Below are 27750 nucleotides of genomic sequence, written 5' to 3' on the forward strand. Positions count from 1 at the left end.
TTTTGAAGATAAATGAAAGCACAAAGCCTTTATTGAATTGCAGATTATGAATAATAAACCAAGTGGTAAGCACTAGGGGCAGATGTGCATAGAAATGCAATTTATAAAATTTCCAAGGCAAATAATTGACATCTTTGAAGAAACTGTCGTTAGCTTAAAAAATCTTCCAGGTGTGCAATTCATTCATAGTTTTCATCACTGGTTGCCCAGTGATATGGCCTCAGGAAATGTTGAGATTTCTTAAATCATTTGTATCAAATATCTTTTTCTGGTAAATTCCTTAGTGTCTCTGCAGTGGTAACTAGACAAGACTGGAAAGTTTTCAAGATGATTCAAACCTCCAGCACCTCACAGGAGTCCACATTTCTTAACACAGAAGACAATGCTAATCAAAGAAGGAAATAAATGAAAAGGTTATTAAAAACAAATACAGGCTTCACCAAAGTTTCTAAATATACATATCTATGTATATTCCACTAAAAATGTTTAACCCAATAGTCCTTCACTCTTTATATCCAGAAACTACACTTGTTGTCCGTCACTTGTCACCCATAACAATGTGCGTTAAGGCAGGGCTGCTTTTTAGTAGTAAAGACTGGAGACTCATGACACTTCTAACAAACAAGCTTGATTTATTTTAGGATTGCAAGACTTTCAAAAGACTTTTTAAAAGTGACTTCTGCAAGTTTCAATATGCAAAAATCAGAGAGGATCTTAAAATTAGGAGATTAAGTTTAGGGACAAAAACAACATATTATGATAAATTGCAACTAAATATAAGAGGTAATAATGAAATGGTCTTAGGGAAGAGCTATGAATAGCACAGAACCCAAATTGAAAGATGAAGAAACATATTAACTCCAAGAATGTGGCTGATAACCCATCATTTCACTCTCTTTGAAAGGCATGGGCTAACTTCTAAGAGGCAAGTACTGAACCTCACCAAGTCACTGGCTTTGGGGAATGCTTTTCCAAGTCCCCCTTTCCCTCCCCTACCCAATTCTACCCCACCTCACCATTCAGGTTTTTGTTTGTTTTTTTTAAGAGACAAAGGTCTTGAACTCCTGGCCTCAAGCAATCCTCCCACTGCAGCCTCCCAAAGTGCTGGGATTACAGGCGTGAGCCACCATGCCCAGCCTGAGCAACTTGTTTACTTCATACTTTCTCACTGGTACTATATGCGTTGTTTCTAGGCATCTTTAAGATAAATAACATTCCCCCAAAATATGTCCAGACTGTCCTTAGGAGAGACCTTCCATGTTACCAGGCCACACAGAAGCTGGTGTAGTGAAAGGTACCTCAGTGGTGAAGCCACAAGGACGTTAAGTTAAAACGTAGAACTAGAGATGATATGCAAATACTAATAAAAACTGAAATACACAAGAGAACACCTGATTTCCACATCATTAGCTGTTCTTATTGACATAGCTAAAATATCTCTCAGTAAATCCACAAATTTATAATAACCAAAAGGAATGCACTACATCCATCTCTCTGGTTCCGCCTCCTTTTCTTTCAGGCTACTAGGCTACGGACAAGGTTAAACTCAATAAAGTACACACTTAAATAGAAAATGTAAAGGCCAAACATATTTTTTTTAAAAAACCAAAAACCTGAGAGACAGTAAAATAAACATTAGCAGTTTACTAACTAAAAACTGTCCTCAAATATTTAATTCTAGATATCAAATAGATCAGCAGACTTTATAAGCAATTTTTCTGGTTAATAATTTTGTCAACATTCAATATCTACGTATATTTAGCTCATTATCTTTGACCAAAAAAAAAGTTGCTAATGGTGTGAAGTCAAGATGGCTCAGAACAAGATGACTGAGAAAAAGGCTTCCAGTTGGGTCGAGTTTTCAAATCATGTAAATAACTTCTGCAGTAAAATCTGGCTTGTTTCTTAGCTATGTTAAATATCAAGGAGCACATTAAAATTTGATCTTTAACACTTATTCTACCCACAAATGTTCTGACAAGATGGCAGGTAGCTAGTCTTGAGGGTCAGAAACCAAGGCAAGATGAACTCTTTCAAGGAATTTCACATACAAATCTTTGTTCCCACTTTAATGCTGGAATGTTAACGTCATTCTCTAAATATTTTACTAGATGAACTATGACCCTAATGAAAATTACTATCAACAGTAACTACTAAATGTAACTTTTATATTCAATTAGGTTTGTTAGAGGCATTTATAGAATATTTTGCTCACCAAATACTTAGAGAATGTGCCTTTCCAGTAACTGAAAAAGTGTAATGAACTAGGAGAAGAAGAATAGATGGGTAAGAATAAATTCTTCTGTTCATTAATTTTAATGTTTCAATATTTATCACAGCAAAATTGGGAATGTCTTTTTGATAGTTTACCATTTAATTTTGACTGTGAAGCAACCGTCTAGAAACATTCTTGGTTAGTGACAGAAACATTGAGAAATCAACATGTTAGAATTCAAGGAACTGATCAAACTATAGATCAATATTAAAGTAAAACTGAGATGTAGTCATGACCAATAAAAATATCAGCAACATTTACCACTAATACCTCATAATGGTGATTTCTAACAGATCAACCTTAACAACTACACCTCCCAGTCGCTGGAGAGGGCTTTGCAACGAACACGTCACAGCAAGAGAATCCTGCACTTCACGTGGTTATTACTCTTTTCTGACCCTCTAGTGTTTCCAGAAACCCCAAACACTAGTCCATAGGTTCAGGCAAACACAAGTACACTTACCATTTCATGGGGGAGGGAATGAGCAGAAAACACATGGAGATATATAAGGTTCCAGTGGAAAAAGACAAGTAAAAATGCTCACCCTATTGCCCATGTTTTGCCCTGTGCAGATTTCATCTAGGAATACTGGAGCCAAATCAAATAGGCTAAATATTAATAAGGCTCAAAATGCAAGTAAAGGTAAAGTACACTCAAAACAGGCCAAAAATATAACAGAATCAACTGTTGAAGACTGGAGGGCAATTACTTATAAAAAACATAGGTCCTACAGATCCAAGCTAGATTTGAAAACTGAGTGCAACATCTCCAAACCAAACAAAGACGTTCAAAACCAGGCACTTTCACAGTCACCTTAAAGCTGGAGGGAAAAAATGGATATACTTTTATCATCAAAACATAACTCATAAGATTTTGTGCTGACACCTCACCAACCCATCAGCACCTCTAAAAAACAGTATTTAAATATTAATATTTCTAATGGCCAGGTACACATACATGACTGCCAGAGAAATGTCACCAGAGTGAGGCAGAATTTGTAAAATCCCATTCTACAAGTATTAGCAAAGGAAGGTTATGATTCATGGATATGAATGGACTATAATATATAAATGACACATTTCTGATATATTCACAAAATCTTTATAGAAAGTATTAAAACTCAAAAAAGAAGTAAGATAGGAGTCAAATAGAGAGATGAAATGTATAAAACAAATGAGCAGGCAAACTAAAAGTTATTGAAAGTATTTTACTTCAGATTGAAAAATGAACAGCTTCCACACTGTTCACTGCAAGATACACAGTATTCACGAATACAATGCTGGTCATTTGAGGAAATGTATACACACCTCAATTTCTCCTTCATGCTTTTTTCTTTTAGAAAGATACTGTTTACCAAAAAGAAACTTCAGCAGTACAGGAAAAACTATTTTCCCAATAAATTTACGAAAACCTAAGATTCCCAATGGAATCAAGATTATCTTCCCGCTACCACCACCTTAATATAATCACATGCTTATTGGAACACTAATATTCGCACCCTAAGAGTACATTTACTTTCAACAATGAGGGTGATTCTTTAAAAACAAACAAAAAAAAAACAAAAAAAAAAAACTTCAGTGTGGTAAATGTAACATAGATCTCTGCAAGTATTAAGTGTCTGAAATAGGCAGCTAATACTGGATTTAATATTATTTTATAAATAATTGTTCCCTTAGCAGTAAACATAAGTCTACACATTCACAATTGTCCTAGAAAATAAATACTGTGATTATGCACAATGTTATGACAAACTAGTTTCAAAAACAAAAGCTCAACATCTCGATAAAAATTCTGATCAGAATGTGACTCAAAAATTTAAAACATTGTCAAAATAACATCACATTTAAAATCTTCCACAGTTTACACGAGTACTATGAGTTTCCAGTTTCGGAACACATTTTTCCATTGTGAATTAAAATATGAACATATTGAAAATTGTTAATTTCAGTGATGACATCAGTTTTGGTCTTACTTTAGCATTATTTTCTTTATAAAAAGTTACACTAAGTGTCCATTAATGGTCTGATTGGTCTTCAGTATTTCATAAATGTATATAAAAGAAACTCCTAAAAGCCAATAGTACTTTATATGTATGTATATATAAAAGAATCTTGTCTCAGAAATGGCTGTATTTAACAGAGCCATACACACTGATGCTAAACATAAGAGCTTTCACCCTGAAAGAAAGCATTTTCAGAAATGTCACTTACATTCTATTATATTAAATATTCCCAACTGAGTTTCAAACTCAACAGGTAATGATAACAGAATTATACATCTCATTGCACTCAAAGCTGACTACAACCAAAATTTACAGTATGATTGAAACAAGCCAATGCTTAAAAAAGTTTTAATTAATGATAACAATTCCATGAAAGAAGAGGATAAAGAATGGGATGACAAGAAGTATTTGGTCTTAATAAGGCAATACAAAATAGATCCATTATCAAAGACCATTTAATTTGGAAAGATCAACAATACCAAAAGCATAAAGTGGAATATAAGAAAATAGTTTTTTATAAGTATGATTTAATTAAAGCTGTTTACAGTTATTCTCCCACAGTAGTTAAGCATGAATTTTAAAAAGAATAAGAGATGAGAAACAGGCACACGCAGCACACAGGGTTAGAGAAGCCAGCATGCAAAGTCTGTGGAACTCGAAGTTTCACTGCAACAGGAATGAGACCAGACATGGGTGGCCGTTTTTTGTTTTGTTTTGTTTTTTTGGGGTTTTTTTTCCTATTAGGAAGAAATGGGGGGGAAAAAAAAAGACTGCAAAGGCAGCAAACACAAAGTCATGTAATTGCCCATTGCCCAAGACGACAGCACTATAGAAAACAGTTGCAAGTTAATTCTCAGAGATGACCAGAGATTTTTCAGTGTTTACACAAAGTACATAGTATTTTTTTTTTTTTTTTTTTTTTTTTACAAAATAAAATAAACATCATTTGCCACCATAAACCTTTTCTTTAGAGAGGAGAAATTTTTGCAGCAGGACACAAGGGTTCTATTAAGTCATTTCAATGCTGAGAAAAACAAATTGAGTAATAGAACTAATCACTTCCCTATATATGGATGTTAAGATGACAATTTAGATTATTTTTCAAACTAATCCTGAGAAAAAATCTGTTTACAATTTAAACAGTAATGTTATGTAAAAAGTATTATTAACAAATCCACTATTACAAATATCAATTTCCTATATGGTCTTCTATACATACACACAATAAAATGGTAAATATATGCAAAAATATTAAAAAAAAAAAAAAAAAAACATGCACAGATCACTTTCCCCTTTGGAATCTGGACTTCCTATCAGATACCTTTGTTTTCCTTCCCCACCCCATCCTCTGATATTGTTTCTATCACCCTACCAACACTGAATACTATTCCCTATAACTCTGCATAAAGCCAATGAGAAATATATTTATTTTACATTCAAGCTTTAAATCTTAAAATGACCCTGTTGTAGCATATGACTTATCAAATAAGCAGCCTTTTTTTCCCCCTTTTATGCTTGCTTTTTTTTTTTTTTTTTTTTTTTTTTTTTTTTTTTTTGCAGTTGTCAGTCTTCATGATCCATTCTGTGGCGAGCTGGGAAAAAACGCAGTTGCTAAATCAACGTCTGAACAGTGTGAGGCTCCTGAATGTCTCCCAGGAGTCCCTGCGCAACTGTCCTGAGCATGAGATCATTGCACAGAGAAGACAGTCCACCGCGCAGCGCCGACTATCTACAGAGGTCTGAGAGGGGCGCGTCCCTCTTGTGTTTCCTCTTTTTGCCATGGTAATACTGATTATTGGATTTGCCTTGATGTTGTTTGTTTGTCATCAAGGAACCATGGCTTGTTTGAGTTGTACCTTGGAAGCCTTTGCTGGAAGAACGAAAGAGCCTTGCTGATCCATGCTGCAGAAACAGAAAACGACCACAAAGACATCAGTATTGCAGAAAAGCATCTGGATTTGGGGCAGCTTTCAAAACTAGGAATATGCTGGCTAGAGAGTTACCTTACTGACCACTGACTTATCTAGTGGGCAGAAAAAGCTGTTACAGGGGTTAACTCTTTTTAGTTCTGAAACCCTTACTTTATTTTAATGGAAATATTGAAAAGCATAGACCACTCGCTTACCTTCTTAACAGTGTGTGTGGGATGTAAAGGTTTTCTTAAGAAACCTACCAACTCAAATACCACATCATAAGTCACATAGCAGGAAGAGGCTCTTGGACAATGACAGGCACACGGGTAGATTGGGGTCAGCACAGGTGGCCGCTCCCTTCCTGCTATTCATGGCCTGTGGCTTTCTCATGACCCCAGTCCCTTCTGTCAACCCTGTCACTTGAACTGGTATTTTGCGATGAGTCTGTGTCTGGCATACATGGCTAAAAGCCACGGAGGTAAAATGAACTCAGTGAGTCAAATCAGACACAAGGTAACAGCCAAAAGGCCTCTTCCCAGGTTCCCAGTTATAGTTAGGAGTGACCCAGCCTCAGGCCAGAGCCCCATATCAATGGCTTCCTCCCCTCACTCTGAGTCATTACTCAGTTAATGACAATTCTAGGCAACAAAAAAACTTAAACTAGAGTATCTCTGTGGCCTTTTAAGTCCAGGCTAATGTTAATCAACTGACCATGCCTGACAGCCAGCTGATCATTTCAACACGGGCAACAAGGTATTGAACATTAAAATATTAGAAAAGGATACATTATTCCCACACATGCACACTGCCATGAGGCCTCACAAAACCTTCATGCCAGCTTATTTCATGTACAATTGAAACATTTTTTATATGGTAGTTTGGCTGGAACATCTTATAAGGACCAGTCAATAGATTTCTGAAGAGGTTTATGTTACAATGGTGTCTCACAAAGATCCTTAGGACATCCTGTTCCTAGAAGCACTGTCATGTGTTAGAATCTCTTAGAATAAAGTAAGTTTGTTCTTCAATCTAGCGTTTTCTTCAAACCCATGCTGCATATTATTCACATGTAGGAAACTCTAAATATTTTGTATCAAACACTAACAATTAAAAACCCACGTTCCACATACCTGAGATTTGTTGGTGCTGTTGGATGTGTTAGTGGTTTGGGTGCTTTGCATTTTGCCAACTGCCTGAGAGGACTCCAGGGATACATCTTGCGACCCTACTCGGTTCCCAGTGGACGGACGGCAAAGCAGCTGTTTCGGGGTTTTGCATGGTGTTGCATCGGAATCCTAACACAAGTCACATGAGTTATAATGTGACATATTAGTAATTTAGATACTCAATATTCAGAAAGAAAAACAATTTTGGTTAAAGTACTCTCTAGACTAAATTTAAACATTTGGGAGTTAAAAGAAGCACACTGAGGAATTTACAAAATTAATTGTTTGTTTAAATTTTCCTCTAAACATTTAAAGTGACTGATTTTATCAGAGAGCTTCTGTTCATTGTTAAATCCACTGCCCACATCTTACCTTGAAGGAACTCACAGAGGTCTGAGTTTATTTGTTTTTTTATTTATAGAAAATGAAAGAGTATGGCAAAGAGTGAGGAACCTAGGTCCTAGTCCCTGGCTTCAGCCAGACACAAGATGTCATTTGTCTGTAATGACAAATCAGTGATCATTCCAACCAAACATACTGGTGTGGGTGGGTGCAGACTTCCCAGCGACAGTGGGCTGAGCCCCACCTGTTTCTGGGCTGCTTGGGCCATGACAATGCTACGTCTCCCTGCAGGTCTCCACCCTGGCCCTGGCACTTTACCCAGTATCTCAGAGTCGCAGTCTCTCACTTCCCAAGACTCCATCTCCCTGTGTCTGTGACATCTAGCTTGGCATTCTGTCCTCCAGAGCATACTGCTCTAGGAATCAAAAAGGCACACGGGGAGATTTTGCACAGGAGGATTTATGATTCCATATTGACACACGGTCATCAACAACATACAATATTTAGATTACTTTTCATGTCCTATACTTAATAAAGTTAAAATCAAACAGGTAAGCCTGCTTTAGATATCAAATCAGTAAACTACAAATTAACCTTGATTTTAAAAGGTAACTTACGTTATAATTGACACATAAATTCTATCAGGATGGGGGAAGAAAAAAAATGCTATCAGGGTAGAAAGAGAAAGTAGATTAGAAATTACCAGAGGATAAGGGAGGGAAGGAATAATTAGGAGAAACTACTACTAAATGCAGGGTTTCTTCTTGGGGTATGGAAATGTTCTAGAATTACTGGAGACGGCTGCACAACATTGTGAATATGTTCTAAAAACCACCGAATTGTACATTTTTAATGCTGAATTTTATGTTAATTATACCTCAATTTAAAAAAATTTGGCTGGGCACAGTGGCTCACACCTCTAATCCCAGCACTTTGGGAGGCCTAGGCGGGTGGATCACGAGGTCAGGAGATCGAGATCATGGTGAAACCCCGTCTCTACTAAAAATACAAAAAATTAGCTAGGTGCGGTGGCAGGCACCTGTAGTCCCAGCTACTCGGGAGGCTGAGACAGGAGAATGGCGGGAACCCGGGTGGTGGAGCTTGCAGTGGGCCAAGATCACGCCACTGCACTCCAGCCTGGGCAACAGAGCGAGACTCCGTCTCAAAAAACAAAAAAAAACAAAAAAACAAACAAAATTCAACCAGGAAGCTGAAAAAAATTGAGTGAAAGAAGCCTTACACAAAAGTATATTCTATGTGGTTCCATATATATGAAATTCTGAAACAGGCAAAACTAACTATGGTGTTAAAAAGTCGTAACAACTGGGCTCACACCTGTAATCCCAGCACTTTGGGAGGCCAAGGTGGGCAGATCACAAGGTCAGGAGCTCGCGACCAGCCTGGCCAACATGGTGAAACCCCATCTCTACTAAAAATAGAAAAAATTAGCTCGGTGTGGTGGCACGTGCCTGTAATCCCAGATACTCAGGAGGCTGAGGCAGGAGAATCGCTTGAACCCAGGAGGTGGAGCTTGTGGTGAGCGAAGATCATGCCATTACATTCCAGCCTGGGTGACACAGCAAGACTCCGTCTCAAAAAAAAAAAAAAAAAAAGAAAGAAAGAAAGAAAAATGTTAAAGGCCAGGTGGGGTGGCTCATGCTTGTAATCCCAGCAACTTAGGAGGTTGAGGCGGGTGGATCACGAGATCAGGAGTTCAAGACCAGCCTGACCAACATAGTGAAACCCCGTCTCTACTAAAAATAAAAAAAATTAGCCAGGCACGGTGGTGTGCACCTGTAATCCCAGCTACTCAGGAGGCTGAGGCAGGAGAATCGCTTGAACCCGGGAGGCAGAGGCTGCAGTGAGCCAACATCACACCACTGCACTCCAGCCTCGGCGACAGAGCGAGACTCCATCTCAAAAAAAAAAAAAAAAAATCGTAACAGTGGTTCCCTCTGAGGGTGGGGTTAGGGATTGATGAAAGAATCATGAGCTTGCTCTTTGGGTTGACAGTAATATTTGTACCTTATTAGGATTTTGGGCTATACATGTGTATGTATGTATTTGATAAAATTTAGTGAACATATGAGCAAGTAACCTAGACCATGAAAGTAAAAAAATTAGGGAAATTAAAAAAAAAATTTAGTAAATGTACAATTAAGATTTCCTTATATGTCAATTTCATATCAAAAGGAAAAAATAGGCTGGGCACGGTGGCTCACGCCTGTAATCCCAGCACTTTGGGAGGGTGAGGCAGGTGGATCACTTGAGTTCAGGAGTTTGAGACCAACCTGGCCAACAAGGTTAAACCCCGTCTCTACTAAAAATACAAAAAAATTAGTCCTGTGTGGTAGCAGGCGCCTGTAATCCCAGCTACCCAGGAGGCTGAGACAGGAGAATCGTTTGAACATGGGAGGCGGAGGTTGCAGTGAGCTGAGATCATACCACTGCACTCCAGCCTGGGCGACAGAGGGAGACCCTGTCTCAAAAGAAAAAAAAAGGAAAAAACAATAAACAAATATTGGAGTCTGGCTACAAGGATGCACAAGCTACAGTACTCTAGGGGAACTGATGTCTGTAATCTACTTTGAAATAGATCAAAGAATAAGATGAATTAATGGATAGAGTGATGGATAGACAGGTATGAGATAAGCAAGTAAAAGGTTAATGGCAGAATCTATTGGTGAGTACATGAATGCTCACTAAAATTTGTTCACTTTTGCTGTATGCTTGAAATTTTTCATAACAAAATGTTGAGAAAAAGTACAAGCATGGAAGTTATTAAAATATCCCAGTAAAATGTAAGCAAAGGAAGTAGCCTTAGCCTTCAAGACAGCGTTAACCCCAGCAAGAGAACGTGCATGCGTCTGAGTTCAGAAGAGCTGAGGCTATCATACTTACTACATCGCTAGAGCTGGACTGTGTGGCAGAAGAGGACGACACTGGACCTGATGAAGAGTTTGAAGAGTGTTTACTAAGAGATTCCGAGGTTTTACTTCTACATTTTCCAAGGGCTTCATTTTCTTCAGATAGATTATTATTACATTTATCTAACTGCTGAGTATCTACTATCAAGGTAACACCATTTCCTGAAAGAGTGGCAAAAGATTGGAAAACGTTTCTTCCCATTAAACGCACACAACACAGAAAAGCCTCTAATACTCAGTCAATCGACCAAGGAAAATATCTTACCATTGCATGAAGGCTCAGGTCTATTCTTCAAGCCCCACTGCTTTGATATCCAATCTCTGTATGTGGCAACTTCATCTGTTACTCTAATTATTCTACCTAGTATGCTGCACGTGTTTAAAAAGAAAGAGAGAGGGAGGGAATAACATTAATTTGAAGATAAGAAGCCACAACCAATTTTGACACAATGGGCTGGTTACACATGAACTTTTACCTTTCTGTTTCATTGTTGGGATAGTACTTTGCTATTGGTGATACAGCATGACTCAAAACAACGTAGGCATAATCAAAGGCCTGCTTCACTTGCATGGCCCCATATGAACTCCTTCCAACATCATTACCTTTAAAAGAAATATAGGTAACATAGTAAGCTTGACTGTGCTTAATGTGCACTAAATGTTGACGACCCTCTTCCAGGAGAGCAAGGGCCATAGCTATCCCACCAGAGTTGTGCCTGGAAGCTGAGCTGTGAGCTGTTCCCAAAGCTCCCCAGTCTCTGAATATGTGCATCATGCAGTTGGTACTTCATTATGGTGTATCAGTTGTCGAAATGTATTCTGGCCCATCAAGAACTATCCCATTCCATACATAAACAGTTATGCAAACAAAAGAAATAGCGCCCTGTTCACTCCTAAGAGTGAAACCCCAAGTTACATTAGAAATACTTCTATATTTTTTGGGTTTATATTAGCTATATATCTATTTATCACTCTAAATTATGAGCCCCTAAAAAGCAAGGATCATCTTGCTGAAAAGTCTTCATGTCCTTTGGCCCAATGCTTTTGAACACAGCAGGCTCCCAATCAATGTAATGTTTTCTCAGTGAATAAACACATAGAACTATTAATGTTTATAAGGCAGCTCAATAAGCCAGAAATGGTTCCTAGGCAACTACTGTATCTTTTCACTCCCTTTCCTTACTCATTTTCAAAGTTTACACATTAAAGCAAATGACTAAAAGCACTTCCACTGAAGTCCAACAACGCAGAATCTAAATATTTTACAATTATATCAAGAAAAAATATTGCTCAGAAAAATCAGGACACAAGCAAGCAAACAGAACTTCAAAAAAGCATGGAAGGAATTTACTTTCTGCTTACTTTCAAGCCCACACGAAGCTGGAAAAAGCACAAAGAGACATGCAAAATCAAAGAGGAAAGGAGAAATTCAAAAAGAAAATACATTGTCTCCTTGCATCCTTCTGCTCATGAATTCAAAGATATATTACTGTGCTTGCTGCCTCTAAGGACTTCAGGATCATCTCATTAAAGCCTCATTAATTGCTGACAACTGGTTATAATCAAGGCAATAAGGACCCAAGAAAAAGGAGAAGCAGCCACCAAACATGAATCCATCCAAATAAGTAATGCCTTTTCTACTATGCTTTTAGGGTTAAACAGATTCTACTCCCTACTTATCTGGAAGTCTCCAAGGTGTTTTTCTATTGTCTGTGTCTGTTTACTTTAGTATGTTTGCTCATGAAATATTTTGATGAAAAAAGAGTAACAATTAGAAGTTGTTCCTTCATTTTTCATCTAAAGAGAATTTAAAGTATCATAAGGTGACTGACAGTGCCCTCTCTTTGAATGCCCAAAAATTTACCTAATTTCAATACCTGGTTGTAAAGGATCTTCGATATAAAGCATTGATGGCCTGTAGCCATCTAGCATATTTTTCTGTACTTCATCTTTGGCCACATATGAACCACCATCCTTTATCCGGATGCCAGTCTTTAAATAATTGAAGTGTCGTCCATATAATTCAAAAAATTCTATTAAGAGAACACCATAGTTTGTATTGGGGATGCAAGCATCTTCCCTGGGATGTAACTAAAAGCAGAAAAGAAGAAATTATATTGGATTTTTGCTAAATTATCAAGGAGAGGGGGAATAAATTATATTCTAACTTCTACAAGCAATATTATTATAATTTTGGTTTAGCATAGCAGTCAATTGATAATGGGATAACAGCAGCCTATACTGCTGTTACACACAACACTAAAGTCCCATGGTGCGGGAATGGTGGGAGACTGTTTGTAAGGCTGAATTTTACAGGTGCACCAGGCTGCCGACCAGGGCTGGCTTGGCCCAAGACATCAGCAAAGTCGTTCTGACTCACAAATAGACTCAGGCAGTTGGCAACCCTGCGCCACATAAACACACCCATTTACAATACTAAGACTCGAATTTGCTCATCCAAATAGCAGATCTCAATTCCAACTAAACTTACAAGATTTAGCTGCTTAGAAGACATTCTTATTGCTGGCACTTATACTATTTACGCTTATGGAAACCAGGCCGTACATTCTGCATGTTAAAATTTGCAGTGAAAAGTCTCAAAAATACTAGAATATATGGGATTTAAAACCAAAAATATTCTTTCACAGGAATTTAAAAATATGTATTTGCTAAATGATAAAAATGTACCCAGTTTAAAGGGAAAAACCGTAAGTAATCAAGGAAAGCAATGCAATTACAGGTTGATTTTGATTTTTTCCAAAATGTTTCCCAGCTGATTGATCACTTTTGCTTTTAGTGTGCACTAGCATGGTATACCCATATGACTTACCTGAAGGAAACTGACTGCCATTAAAAAGAGACTATAAGAACCAATTCCACCTGTAAATACTTCATTAAGGTCCCTCTGCAATAGGAATTGTTTCAATACTAAAACCAAGTATGGCAATACAGGATATTTCTGAAAAAGAAAATTGTATTTTCAATGAATTCCTGTATCAGCAACAGATCTAAGCATTAAGAGGGGCATAAATTGGTCCTTACATTATAAAATTTGGTAGCGATATACAACATACTTAATTTTCCATTCTAAGAGTAAGCTATTAAAAAAAAGTAAACTATAGGTAATGAATGGTTCTCCCCTTATATCTAAAATGTAAGACATGTACACAGGAATAATAGCATCTAAGTACTTGCTACAGGGCTGGGCATGGTGGCTCATGCCTGTAATCCCAGCACTTTGGGAGACCAAGGCAGGCAGATTACCTGAGGTCAGGAGTCAGAGACCAGCCTGGCCAACATGATGAAACCCTGTGTCTACTAAAAATACAAAAAACAGCCAGGAGTGGTGGCAGGAGCCTGTAATCCCAGCTACTTGGGAGGCTGAGGCAGGAGAATCACTTGAACCCGGGAGGCAGAGGATGTAGTGAGGCGAGATCGTGCCATTGCACTCCAGCCTGGGCGACAGAGCAAGAATCCGTCTCAAAAAAAAAAAAAAAAAAAGTACTTGCTATAGGATAGAAACACAAACAGCATATAACTGATGATGCTCATTTGTGACCATGACCCTCTAATATTCATTTGTAAACAGATAATAGAAAGAGTACAAGGACAAAGTCACCAACATCTTAAAGCACTAAATCAGTGAGATTTTTAAGAATCACTTTTCTTGGTGGCGCGCCACTGTAGACTAGGGACCTTTAGATTATTCTGCCACAGTCCTGGGGCAAACAAGAATCCGGCCTGCTGACTTACACATGGGCTGATGACTACAAACAGACCACCCCTCCCTTCCACGCTTTACAGGGAATGAGGCAGGGCTATCCTAGAGAACACCTGAACGGACAAGTATGTACAGAATGAGTCCACCTTTTGCTGTGCACATACTCATTCACTCCTCTCTGTAAGCCATGCCATAGGCTGAGGCCACTGAGGAAAACAAAGTAGGCACAACATCTTCAAAGAAGTCTTAACAGCTATTATTACTTAGGGTGGTAAAATTACTAGTTATTTCTATTTTTCTCCCCCTCACTCTGTCACCCAGGCTGGAGTACAGTAGCACAATCTTGGCTCATTGCAATCTCCAGCTCCTGGGCTCAAGTGATCCTCCCACCTCAGCCTACGACACCCAGCTAATTTTTGTATTTTTGTAGAGACAGGGTTTTACCACTGGTCTTGAACTCCTGAGCTCAAGTGATCTGCCTGCCTGGGCCTCCCAAAGTGTTGGGATTACAGGTGTGAACCATAGCACCTGGCCAGTGATTTCTATTTTTTTCTTTACTCTTATCTCTGTTTTCTAGATGTCCTACAGTGAACACGCATGGCTTCTATAAAAAAGAAAAAAAAAAAGCTTATTGTATCAAACTAAGCAAGCATAGGAAAGAACAAAAATATGGAGAAGTAAGTATTTTTAAACATTGTGGGCTGGGCATGGTGGCTCACGCCTGTAATCTCAGCACTTTGGGAGGCCGAGGTGGGCAGATCACTTGAGGTAGGGAGTTCGAGACCAGCCTGGCCAACATGGAAAAACCCCATCTCTACTAAAAATACAAAAATTAGCCGGGCGTGGTGGCACACGTATGTAGATCCAGCTATTCTAGAGGCTGAGGCACAAGAATCATTTGAATTCGGGAGGTGGAGGGTACAATGAGCCAAGATCGCACCACTGCACTCCAGCCTGAGTGACAGAGCAAGACTCTGTCTCAAAAAAAAAAAAAAAAAAAAAACACATTGTAGTTAAGTTAGTCTAGATACAGTTCCCTTCCAAAGAACAATAAGGGGTCAGGTTTGGTGGCTCATGCCTGTAATCCCAACATTTTGGGAGGTCAAGCAAGGAGGACTGCTTGAGCCCAGGAGTTTAAGAACAGCCTGGGCAACATAGCAAGACCTCATCTCTATTTTAAAAAAAGGAAAAAAAAAGGGGGGGGCCACATAGCAAGACCTCATCTCTACTTTGAAAAAAAAAAAAAAGTGGCCGGGCTTGGTGGCTCACGCCTATAATCCCAGCACTTGGAGAGGCTGAGGAGGGCGGATCACCTGAGGTCGGGGTTTGAGACCACCCTGGCCAACATGATGAAACTACATCTCTACTAAAAATACAAAAATTAGCTGAGCGTGGTGGTGAGCACCTGTAATCCCAACTACTCAGGAGGATGAGGCAGGAAAATCGCTTGAACCCAGGAGGCGGAGGTTGCAGTGAGCCAAGATCACGCCCCTGCACTCTAGCCTGGGCAACAGAGTGAGACTCCATTAAAAAAAAAAAAAAAAAAGTTAGCCAGGTGTGGTAGGCCCGCTTGTGATCCCAGATACTCATGCTAAGGTGGGAGGATCACTTGAGCCCAAGAGGCTGAGGCTGCAGTGAGCCATGATCACTGCACTCTAGCCTGGGTACCAGAGTGAGACCCGGTGTCAAAAAATGAAAGAAAGGAAGAAAAGGAAGAAGGAAGGAAAAGGGAAAGGGGAAGGAAGAAGAGGAGAAAAGAAAAGAAAAGAAGAGGAAGGGAAAGAAAAAGAGAGAAAAGAGAAAGGGAGGGACAGAGGAAGAGAGAGAGGGATAGGGAGAGGGAGAAGAAAAGGGGGAGGGAGAGAGAGAAAATGAGAATATGAAAGAATAAATAATTAGGGAAATACCTAACGCAGTTTTACCTGGATATACCCTTCGACCTCAGAATTTTGCTTCTGGGACTCTTCCTACAGACATTTTGCACGTGTAAAGCAAGATGCACGCATGGAAGTATATTCGCCAATCCCTTTTTCTAACAGCAAAAGAAAAACTGGAACAACACTGAAGAACTGCTAAATCAAGCAGCCACAGTCTTACAAAAGACTACTGCCTGTGTAACCAACAGAAAGAATAAAGCAAGCCTCTATGTGTCAATAAGGAAGAAACCTCCAAAACATTAAGTTTTTACAAAGGTACGAGACAATGTGTGTATAATGTGCTACTCCTTTTGCTTATAATTTTAAAGAACATAAAAAAGCAACACAAAAAATAATAACTGGCAATGAGAAATTCTATAAAAATGATCTAAGTATCTGGTGTAAGGGTGACTCACTTTACACCATCTCTTCATACTGATGAATGTTATCATGCATACGAATTTCAATTTTTAAAAGCTTTTTTCCAGAAAAATATTAGACAGGCGCACATGCACACACACATACACACACCCAATATAGTGAGATTATGGATAATATTTCTTTTATTTTTCTGCTTTTCTGTCTTCCATACATTTATGCAAGATGATAATGCTTGCAACATCAAGTAGTTAACATTTTTTCTTAAAAAACAAAGAAGAAATAGAAACTTTAGAGCTGCTTGAGAAAAAAAAATTGTGAATATTCTAACAGAAGCCAAAGGAGTTAATGGTTTAGGTTAGAGAGGAGAAAGCTGACAACTATCTAAGTATGTAAAATGTTCCACAGATAATGGTGACAAATTCTTCTCTATCTTGGAAGAAAATAGAATAGAAATAAACTTAAATCATTTCAAAATAGAAGTAAGGAAGCCTGTAGGAAACACCTTAAAGGTAATTTAGGGATTGAAATCTAGAAAATGCTCTTAAAACTCTTAACCTATTTCCTGTTTAGAAAAAAAAAAGTACAGCCGGGCACGGTGGCTCACGCCTGTAATCCCAGCACTTTGGGAGGCTGAGGTGAGCAGATTGCAAGGTCAGGAGTTCAGGACCAGCCTGGCCAATACGGTGAAACCCCATCTCTACTAAAAATACAAAAATTAGCCAGGCATGGCGGCGGGTGCCTGTAGTCCCAGGTACTTGTGAGATCGAGGCAGAAGAATTGCTTGAACCTGGGAGGCGGAGGTGGCAGTGAACCAAGATCGCACCACTGCACTCCAGCCTGGGTGACAGAGCGAGACTCTGCCTCAAAAAAAGAAAAAAAAGAAAGTGCAGCTCACTGCCCGCGCAGTATTCTTGGGGCAAACAGGAAATGGGTTAAAGGAAAGGTTCTTAATCTGAACTCCTGAAGGTTAAAAACAGATGGAATCAACTGTGTAGCAGAATTCCATCTCTTCTGTCTCCACAAGGAAGGATCTAGAGCAGACAATTTCTTCAAAAGCTTTCTCAACTTTTAATTCTTACTTGAGGTCACATTATAAGTTAATCACTGATCATTACAAGCAGATTCAAAGAAAGCAAAACCATTGCATACAAAAGTAAGGTGCAGGCTGAGCATGGTGGCTCATGCCTATAATCCCAGTGCTTTGGGAGGCTGAGGCAGGAGGATTGCTTGAGGCTAGGAGTTAGAGACCAGCCTGGCCAACACAGCGAGATCCCCAACACTTAAAAAAAAAAAAAAAAAGCCAAGTGTAGTGGCTCACGCCTGTAGTCCCAGCTACTTGGGAGGCTGAGGTGAGATGATCACTTGAACCCAGGAGTTTGAGGCTGTAGTGGGTCATGATCCAGCCACTGAACTCCAGCTTAGGTGACAGAGTGAGACCCTAGCTCTATTTTAAAAAGAGAGAGAGAGAGAGAGAGAGAGGTGTTTGTCAGCAACATGCATATAAAAATATTAGACCACCACCACAACAGAATCTTAAAATTACGTTTCTAATAGTTTTATTGTATAAACACTAAATTCTCTGACCTTGGTAAAATCTTTGATGAGGTCAGCTGCTCTCACGCCATTCTGTACATTAAAGCTGATATCAACTTTCACTTCAGTAAAAGAATCTGTTAGTTTAATAATAGGTACCTATAAAGAGAAGAAAGGTAAAATGTAAATGCTTTAACCAGATTAAATGACAAAATCAGGGGATGGAGGGTTACTAGACATGAGGTCTCCATCATCTCATGCGAGCATAAGAACACTGAGTATTCTAAATATGGCACACCCCAGTAACCCTGGACTGCTACAAATACCATATGTTGCATATTTAGCATTGGGCCCCATACAATATATTTTGTAATTTCTATAAATTGAGAATTTTGTTTGGTGTCCAATTTTTGATTATTTATTTTTATTGTTTATATTTAAGGCATACATGTTTGATATACTTATCTTCATATACATACTGAAGTGATTACCACAGTTAGTAAATTAATATGCCCATCATCTCGTTTATTAGTTGACATATAGTTATAAAAATTTTAAAATTATCTAACAAAAACCTTCCTCGATACTTTGGAGAACACTTTCTGAGTATAAGATGAAGAACGATGAATACTAGGTATTAAATGTTTTGTATCATCAAACTGTTTCTAATAAGAAAATTGCTGGATTCTTAAGGTATACACTACAACCCCCTTGCATTACTGGTCAGTTTTGCAAATAGCCCAAAAAGCAACCTGACAAGATAAGATAGAAAAATTATTCTCAAAAACTGACATGATTATTTACATGAGCTATCAGGAGTTCTTTTCAAAAAATGCTCCAACTTGGGCAACACAGGGGGACCCTATCTCTACAAAAAAAAATTTTTTTTAAATAAACAAGGCGTGGTAGGGTGCGCCTGTAGTCCCAGCTACACATAAGGCTGAGGTGGGAGGATCACTTGAGTCCAGGAGTTAGGGAACAGCCTGGGCAACATAGTGAGACTGTATCTCTCTCTAAAAAAATGAATAAAATATTGCTGGGCGCAGTGGCTCACGCCTGTAATCCCAGCACTTTGGGAGGCTGAGGCGGGGCGGCTTACGAGGTCAGGAGATTGAGACCATCCTGCCTAACACAGTGAAACCCCGTCTCTATTAAAAATACAAAACATGAGCCGGGAGTGGTGGCAGGCGCCTGTAGTCCCAGCTACTCGGAGGCTGAGGCAGGAGAATGGTGTGAACCTGGGAGGCGGAGCTTGCAGTGAGCCGAGATCGCGCCACTGCACTCCAGCCTGGGTGACAGAGCAAGACTCTGTCTCAAAAAAAAAATAATAATGCAAATGAATAAAACAAACATCTCTACAGTGAGTACTCTGTGTGATAAAATTGGGTATTCTGCTGTTGTTAAAAGAAATGCAGGCCAGGTTCAGAGGCTCACACCTGTAATCCCAGCACTTTGGGAGGCAGAGGTGGGTGGATCACTTGAGCCCAGGAGTTGGAGATCAGTCTGGGCAACACGGTGAAACCCCGTCTCTACAAAATTTACAAAAAAAATTAGCCAGGCATGGCAGGCTGTGTCTGTAGTCCAGCTCCTCGAGATGCTGAAGTAGAAGGATCACTTGAGCCGAGGAGGTACAGGTTGCAGTGACCCAAGATCGTGTGGTCACAATCCACGTGGACAACCAGAAAACTTTTTATGTGCAAGCACGGTGACATTAACAAAATGAAAGAATCACTCACTTGCAATGTAACTGTGCTCACCAAACTTTAATTTTAATTCAAGTTTCATAGGTAAATAACCAACGTTTAATATGAAATGCTGCAGAACTTACAGTTGCTTTGTCTAAAACTTTCACCGAATCCTCATCTGCGACTTTGTGTTTCCGAAGAGCTTCTTCCAGAGTCCAGAGGGGTAGGTTCTCCCACTTCCCAAACACCACTAGGTCGATGTCACTGAACACAGAATACATATACAAGAGGGTCTGAAGAAGCTGGAAACTTGTTTTAACTGACACTCATGCTTACAGACTTCATTAGTACAATTAAAACCTATTTCCCACCCTGGCCAACAAAGACTAAATGTGTTAGTGATAATGGTTTTGTGGAGAGGGGAAATAGTAGTTGTTGATTTTAACAAACTCCTCCTTCCAGTCATTTCACAGAATTCAGGTCTCAGGAAATAGGGTAATTTTGAAAGAAGTAAAACCTCAAAAAAAAAAAAGGCACTTAACGTCCTTTCCTTAATAAAGGCTTCCGGTACTAGACATAATGATTTTCCTATCTGGATGAGATTAATTGCAACTCAGAAATATTATGAAGTGCTTTAAACTGGATGCAGAACAAGTATCCTGCATGCTACCATTTGTGTTAATACACACACATGTCCTTTTATATGCACAGGTATCTCTGAAAGGATATGTGAGAAATTGGTAAAAGTGGCTGTTCTGGCTGGGCATGGTGGCTCACACCTGTAATCCCAGCGCTTTCGGAGGCCGAGGTGGGCAGATCACGAGGTCAGGAAATTGAGACCATCCTGGCTAACACGGTGAAACCCTATCTCTACTAAAAAATACAAAAAAATTAGCCGGGCATGGCCGGGCGCGGTGGCTCAAGCCTGTAATCCCAGCACTTTGGGAGGCCGAGACGGGCGGATCACGAGGTCAGGAGATCGAGACCATCCTGGCTAACACGGTGAAACCCCGTCTCTACTAAAAAATACAAAAAACTAGCCGGGCGAGGTGGCGGGCGCCTGTAGTCCCAGCTACTCGGGAGGCTGAGGCAGGAGAATGGCGTGAACCCGGGAGGCGGAGCTTGCAGTGAGCTGAGGTCGGGCCACTGCACTCCAGCCTGGGCGGCAGAGCGAGACTCCGTCTCAAAAAAAAAAAAAAAAAAAATTAGCCGGGCACAATGGCAGGCGCCTGTAGTCCCAGCTACTTGGGAGGCTGAGGCAGGAGAATGCCGTGAACCCGGGAGGCGGAGCTTGCAGTGAGCCGAGATCCCGCCACTGCACTACAGCCTGGGCAACAGAGCCAGACTCCATCTCAAAAACAAAACAAAACAAAACAAAAAAACAAGTGGCTGTTCCAAGGAGAACCAGGGGGCAGAGGTGGGACTGAGACTTTTCCCTGTATTGATTTTTGTGCCTTTTCCAAATGTGAACTATGTGAATGTACTACCTATTCATAAAATTTAATTAAATTTTTTAAGAAAGAGTGATTTTTCATGTTTTACTGAGGCTGAGAACCTAAGTAAGAAATATGAACTCGAAGTTGAGTATTTTATGACTTTTGCAGGCCAAGGACATCTATGGGAAGAATGGAAATTGCCGGGGTCCACCCACTTCAGCACACTTTAAGTTGGGCTAAAGTGTACCAAATCAAGCTCAAATGGAAAAACATGACGCTGACTTTATTCTGGAGAGATTAAGTAATAATAGTAATAACCATGACGGAATGTTCAAACAATTTCAATTCTTAGAGAGCAAGTATTCACCCTTCAGAGAAACATCATTTCCAAAAGAAACCCTCCAAGACTGTGCATCAAGAGAGGTCTCATTTGAGAAGACTGAAACTGAACAAGAGTCCTGAAAGGCCAAGATCTTTCTCAGAGAAGAGATCTGTACCTGAATTTCTGGATCAGGATGCTGGAGCCATAACTAGTAGAATGAGTTCTTAATTTGAAAGCGAGAGTGAGAGAGTGAGTGAGTGAGACAGTGGGAACTCACATTCTAGAGGATATACAATCAGACATTTTATCATGAGACTACATTAACATCTGTGTCAGTGGGTTAAGTTATGGGACTGAGCAATACTCTGCCAGGTAGTCAATTTCTAAAATTAGTAACTAACTGATTCCACTGCAACATGATCCCTTTTCCATCTCTCTGTACCATCTACGTCTTGGAGATGTGAAGTGATATTCTACTTCAAGGTAAATCAAATTAAATGCTGGTAAATCCTTTACTTTTTTATTTTTTATTTTTATTTTATTTATTTTTTTGAGACAGAGTCTCACTCTGTTGCCCAACCTGGAGTACAATCTCAGCTCACTGCAACCTCCACCTCCCGAGTTTAAGCAATTCTCCTGCCTCAACCTCCGGAGTAGCTGGGATTATAGGCGCGTGCCGCTACATCCAGCTAATTCTTGTATTTTTAGTAGAGATGGAGTTTCACCATGTTGGCCAGGCTGGTCTTGAACTCCTGACTTCAAGTGATCCGCCCTCCTCGGCCTCCTGAATTGCTAGGATTACAGGCGTGAGCCACCATGCCCAGTCCCATTTATGTTTTATAAATTTGTTTTGTTTCTACTCCTTACAAATTTGACAGCCAAAATGAATACACTCTAGGAAAAGGTACAGCCCTTTAAAAGATTCATGAGTGTACTAACCTAGTAGGTAAATATAGTCCAGTTTTAAAACTTCCAAATATCTGGACCTGAAACAGAAAAAGAAGTTATTATATTGAGGTATCAGATAAAGTCACCAAGATATGGAGAAATGTCAGTTTTTGCTACCCTCTACTGGTACTTTTCGGTATGACAAGAGTATTTTTTTTTCTAACCCCATTCTTCATGAAGTGGGCATTCTGTTTCACAAGCAGACATTCTGAATATAATTTCAACTTACCTGGTTCAAATATGAAACACAGAGACCAAAATACAGTTGTCCCTTGGTATCGGCAGGAGACTGGTTCCAGTCCCACTATGCCAAAATCTGAAGATGTTCGAGTCACTGCTATAAAATGGTGGAGTATTTGCATATAACTATGCGAGTCCTCCCATATACTTTACATCATCTTTAGATTACTTATAATACCTAGTACAATGTAAATGCTATCTAAATAGTCGTTATACTGTATTTTAAAAATAATTTGTATTGTTTTTATTGGTGCATTGTTATTTTAATAGTTTTTTTCTGAATATTTTCAATCCACTGTTGGTTTAATATGGAAGTGTGGTACTTAAGGATACAGAAAGCCAACCACAGGAAACTTCCAGAAGTAGTTCAGATCAATAATGTTCCCTCATTATCCAGAGACACAATCACAAATCCTTAATTTTTGTTCTCTGAGCAGGAGTCTTCGAATAGATTACTAAATTGGGATCAGACTAACTGTAGGGCAAGTGTGGGCCTTTAGGTCAATTCCACAGAGAACACCAGGCACCATCATTTTATAACGTCGTGCTGTGGCATAAAACTGGGATGCATTCCACCTCAACCCATGGAGAACAGGGGAACTCAGGCAGAAATACGTATGCAGGTAATTGTAATAAAAAAGGATAGGCCGGGCACGGTGGCTCACGCCTTTAATCCCAGCACTTTGGGAGGCCGAGGCAGGTGGATCACCTGAGGTCAGGAGTTCACGACCAGCCTGGCCAACATGATGAAACCCCGTCTCTACTAAAAACACAAAAATCAGCCAGGTGTGGTGACGGGTACCTGTAATCCCAGCTACTCAGGAGGCTGAGACAGGAGAATTGCTTGAACCTGGGAGGCAGAGGCTGCAGTGAGCTGAGATCATGTCACTGTGTCACTGCACTCCAGCCTGGGCGACAGAGCAAGACTCCATCTCAGGGCAGGGGAAAAGGATAAACAGTGAAACAAGTTCAACCTCTGGGGCGAGATGGACCTGGGAACCTAACCACAAGCTCATGTTCCTCATCTGTAGGTAGACAGATGATGGCTGGCTGGCTGGCTGGACAGAGAGAGAGAGAGAGTCAACCTCCACCTAAGAAAGATAAGGGTTAAATTAGACCAGGGCTTCTCAACATTGGCATTTGGGAGTGGATAATTCTTTGTTGTAAGGGCCTATACTGTTCATCACAGAATGGCTGGCAGCATCCATGGCCTCTACCCACTAGGTACTAGCAGTGCATACCCAGCCAGGACAATCAAAAATGTCTCGGACATTGCCAAACGCCCCCCTGGAGAGCAAAATAACCACCGGCTAAGAACCACTGATTTGGATCACATAGGAGAAAGAATGTGACATATGGTCACTGTTCATAAAGTATTAGTATCCTCGCCTTTTCCCTTTACCTACAGCGTCTCATATATACTGTCATATACATGCAAGTTTTACATACAGTGAAACTTCCTTGTTTTGCCAATTGGACAAAAACACCACCCAGGACAGTGCCTAAAGAAAAGTTACAGAACACAAAGTAATGGATTCTATTATTTTGTTACTTCTTTGCATACACAAAATCATAAAACAGGCCCTCAAAGTGCCCTAAAAAGTGAAGTATTAACTTAGTACCAGTAACAGGCCAAGTGTGGTGGCTCACGCCTATAATCCTAGCACTTTGGGAGGCCAAGGCGGGCAGACTGCTTGAGCCCAGGAGTTCAAGACCAGCCTGGGCAACACAGTGAGACTCAGTCTCTACAAAAAAATACGAAAATCAGCTAGGTGTGGTGACGTGCACCTGCGGTCCCAGCTACTCGGGATGCTGAGGTGGATCACTTGAGCCCAGGAAATCAAGGCTGCAATGAGTCGTGATTGCACTACTGCACTCCAGCCTCAGCAACAGAGTGAGACCCCTATCTCAAAAAAAAAACAAAAAACAAAAGACCTGGTACCAGTAACAAAAACAACAAATAAGCCAAGAAGAAATCCCAAGCAATCATTTTGTTCACTGACTGGGAGCTGTCTAAAAGGCAATTAGCTGGTCTGAGAGAGATGAAAAATGGCAATTTCAGGAAATAAATAAGAAAAGACTTATGCCTGCATTAGCCACAAGTGACAAAATTTCATACTTGACATTTTCATTCAGCTGTAAACAATTATATAATGTTTACTCTGGCAGGCTGGAACTAAGTAGTAATGAGGTTTTGATATATCATATCCAATAACAGACCACTACAACAATGAGGTTTGATTTGTCTTTCTTCTCTTTACACTAATAATTTCTAACAATAGCTTGCCTTTAGTAGTTGCTATTAGCACTACAAAAAAAAAAAAAAAAAAAAAAAGTTGTTAGTCATCCAATCCAATGAAAATAATCAGTAAGCCTCAAATTCTAAAGACTGCAGAAAATTCTTTGCCTTTAAAATTTAATTAGACCACAACTCTACAGTGCACTTCTACTTGCATGTGAGGACTAGCATGAGATACTAGCATATAGGCTTCTGGCCCGTGGACAAGGACTGTCCCAAGCATAGGCTACCCAGGAAGGGACTCACGTCAGCGCTGGGCCAGAGCTCCTTAATTACACTCTCGATCCTGTTCACCACCTCCATCCGCATCTTCTCTTCCTCAGGTCTTGGAGACATGTATTCGTAAAAATCACTGATTTCTTCATGCAGACTGAAGAAAAAAGCAGAAAAGTTAATATGAATAGGGCCAATCTAATGAGAAATCACTATCTTAAATAATCTTATTTAATTAGGTCTTATAATTCAGTTGATGACTACCTTAATTTTAATGTTATAACTCAAGATAAGCTAAAATGGGAATGTACAGAATTTAATCAAAAAAACCAAAATAATTAAATAACATAAGAAATTTCCTGTGCAAAACACTTGCTGAGGTGCTGGTGATTTAAATAAAATAAAATAAAATTTAAAAAGCATACAGCCTGGCCTCTGCCTTTCCACTTCTGATCTAATAGACACAAGAAGATACTGAATCCAGGCAAATTTCCTGGCAGTAGGGACTGACCCTCTTACCTCTTGGGGATCCATTCCTCACAGTAGCAAACAGTACATCTTTCATAATGTTTGCTCAGTGAATTAAGTGTCAAATGAACAAATCAGGCAGTGAACAACAGCAAAGTCTTGAAAAGAATGGCTGGTAGACAAAGGCTCCATGAAGGAGCTGAAGACTTCCAGAGCCTGCGAGGTACAGGGCAATCAGCCAGCTACAAGGGCTGTGGCAGGCAGAGTGGGAGAAGCATCTGGAAAGGAAAGCAGGCCCCAGTAGAGGGCAGGCTCTGAATGACTGACTGGCTAAGAGGTTCAAGCTTTCCCCCTGTGGCAACAGAGCTATTTAAACGTTTCTGACAGGGACTAGAGAGAGACTGACTTCAAAAATGCAGCATTTTAAGAAGATTAAACTGGCAACTATGCAAACAACAGACCAGCAAAGAGACTAGACTAGATGCAGGGAAAAGTCATGAATCAAGTTGCAGGAGGATTGGATGAAGGCCTAGAAGATGGTGGAAGGAAAGGAATGGGCTCCAGAAACAAAACACACACATACCCACACCCCGTGGCCAGGCGCAGTGCCTGGCTATCATAGTGGTGGGGGGCTAAGGATGCCTTCAGGGGCTGAAGCCTGAGGGCCTGGGGGAAAACTACTGGTCTGGAAGAAAGGACAAACTCACTGGGCTGAGCAATGACTTGAATGTAGTCAGGATGGGGGACAGAGAGAAAAGCAGCATCCTTTTCTAAGTTGGTGAGGCTATGAAGAGCTATAAATGGCTGGGAAGGGAAAGTGAAGAGGTCAGCTCACCTTCCCTAGAGCACTGACCACCCATGAGGACTGAGCCACGGAGGTAAGCACAGGGACTCTACTAACTGGGATAGACCAGAAGGCTCGGAGCAACAGGTGCAAAGCGCCTCAGGGGAAGGAAGGGGCAGAGGGGTTGGCCTGGGGCACAGCAGTGGGAAGGAAGGGCAGCCACAGCTTAACAGAGCCTTGAAGTAGGAGCATGCCTGCAACTGTGTGGCACCTTCAGGGCCCAGAGCAGGAAGCTGGAAAAACTGACAGACCAAAAATCGCTTTAGGGAAGGAAAAAAAAGTGTTTACATCCTAATCCCCAAAGGCTATAACTTGTGCTACAAGAAACTCTGGAAAGTGAAAATGTGACTGATTAAGCAATCCATAGTTCCTCCTTCTGATTTTTTATTTTTAGCCTAAGAGTCAAAAACCTTGAGTTCTAGACTCAGGTTCTGCCTGAGGGCAGCTGTGTTCCCTTTGACAGGTGACTGGCACTCTCAGGCTTCAGTGTGTCAGGTACAGCACACAGCTGGTAAGCAGGAGCCTTTTCAGGCCTTCAGTTTCAAAACCTGGGCCTTTCGCAGAGGATGATTTACAATAGCGTTCGGCCTGTTTGCTATGCAATATGTCACAAAAAGTGGATCTTAAAACTCCAGAGAGGTCTGTAGGTGAATCCAAAAGATATCCCAGTGGGGCCACTTTCCTTGCTATGCCTCTGGGTACCTTCAGGACCTTCAACTTCTGTTTTGAAGTTGTGTTTTGTTTTGATTTGAGTTTCCCAGGTTTGATTATGTTCTCTAAGGTCTATCTATCCCCTTCTGCTTCTTGAAGACAGCAGCTGAATGGGAATAGCTGTTAGGAAGCTTACAGTTTGCTGTGCTCTTCTGCACAAGTCAGCTGGCAAAGATGAGGGCCATGAATAAACGACAGAACAAATGGACTGCTTCTTATCTTACTGCGTAGTCTGCAGTGACTGATCAGAGTTTATTCGTAGTTCTAAAACAGATCCATAGAAAAACTGCATTTTAACTAATGGGGGGGAAAAAACTCCTAAATGTGACTGCATCTATTCTGAAGGCCCCCTTACAAATTTTCTAATTCAAATAAAGGCAAAAAGTATTTAGCACAACTGTCAGTCA

At 40.1% G+C, this 27750-nt stretch overlaps 1 protein-coding gene across 3 annotated transcripts in view; it reads right to left on the reverse strand.

The window, feature by feature from the left end:
- TENT4B (terminal nucleotidyltransferase 4B) overlaps positions 1-27750 on the reverse strand; it is an 85682-nt gene continuing 57932 nt past the window's right edge. Inside the window, exons 2-13 of one of the 3 annotated variants that reach the window (XM_031658263.1) lie at positions 25354-25477; positions 22560-22606; positions 20006-20126; positions 18229-18336; positions 13457-13585; positions 12504-12717; positions 11103-11229; positions 10892-10995; positions 10601-10788; positions 7322-7486; positions 6135-6180; positions 1-385 (exon numbers count right to left, since the gene is read on the reverse strand). In XM_031658263.1, coding sequence (XP_031514123.1) covers positions 333-385; positions 6135-6180; positions 7322-7486; positions 10601-10788; positions 10892-10995; positions 11103-11229; positions 12504-12717; positions 13457-13585; positions 18229-18336; positions 20006-20126; positions 22560-22606; positions 25354-25477 — 1426 coding nt within the window. In that variant the 3' untranslated portion in view covers positions 1-332. Of the gene's footprint in view, positions 386-3463; positions 6181-7321; positions 7487-10600; positions 10789-10891; positions 10996-11102; positions 11230-12503; positions 12718-13456; positions 13586-18228; positions 18337-20005; positions 20127-22559; positions 22607-25353; positions 25478-27750 lie in introns of those variants that run through there. The other 2 variants (XM_009196403.3, XM_009196405.3) reach the window with 2 other exon arrangements.

The sequence above is a fragment of the Papio anubis genome, chromosome 18 (genome assembly GCF_008728515.1).
Source record: "Papio anubis isolate 15944 chromosome 18, Panubis1.0, whole genome shotgun sequence".
NCBI lineage: Eukaryota > Metazoa > Chordata > Mammalia > Primates > Cercopithecidae > Papio > Papio anubis.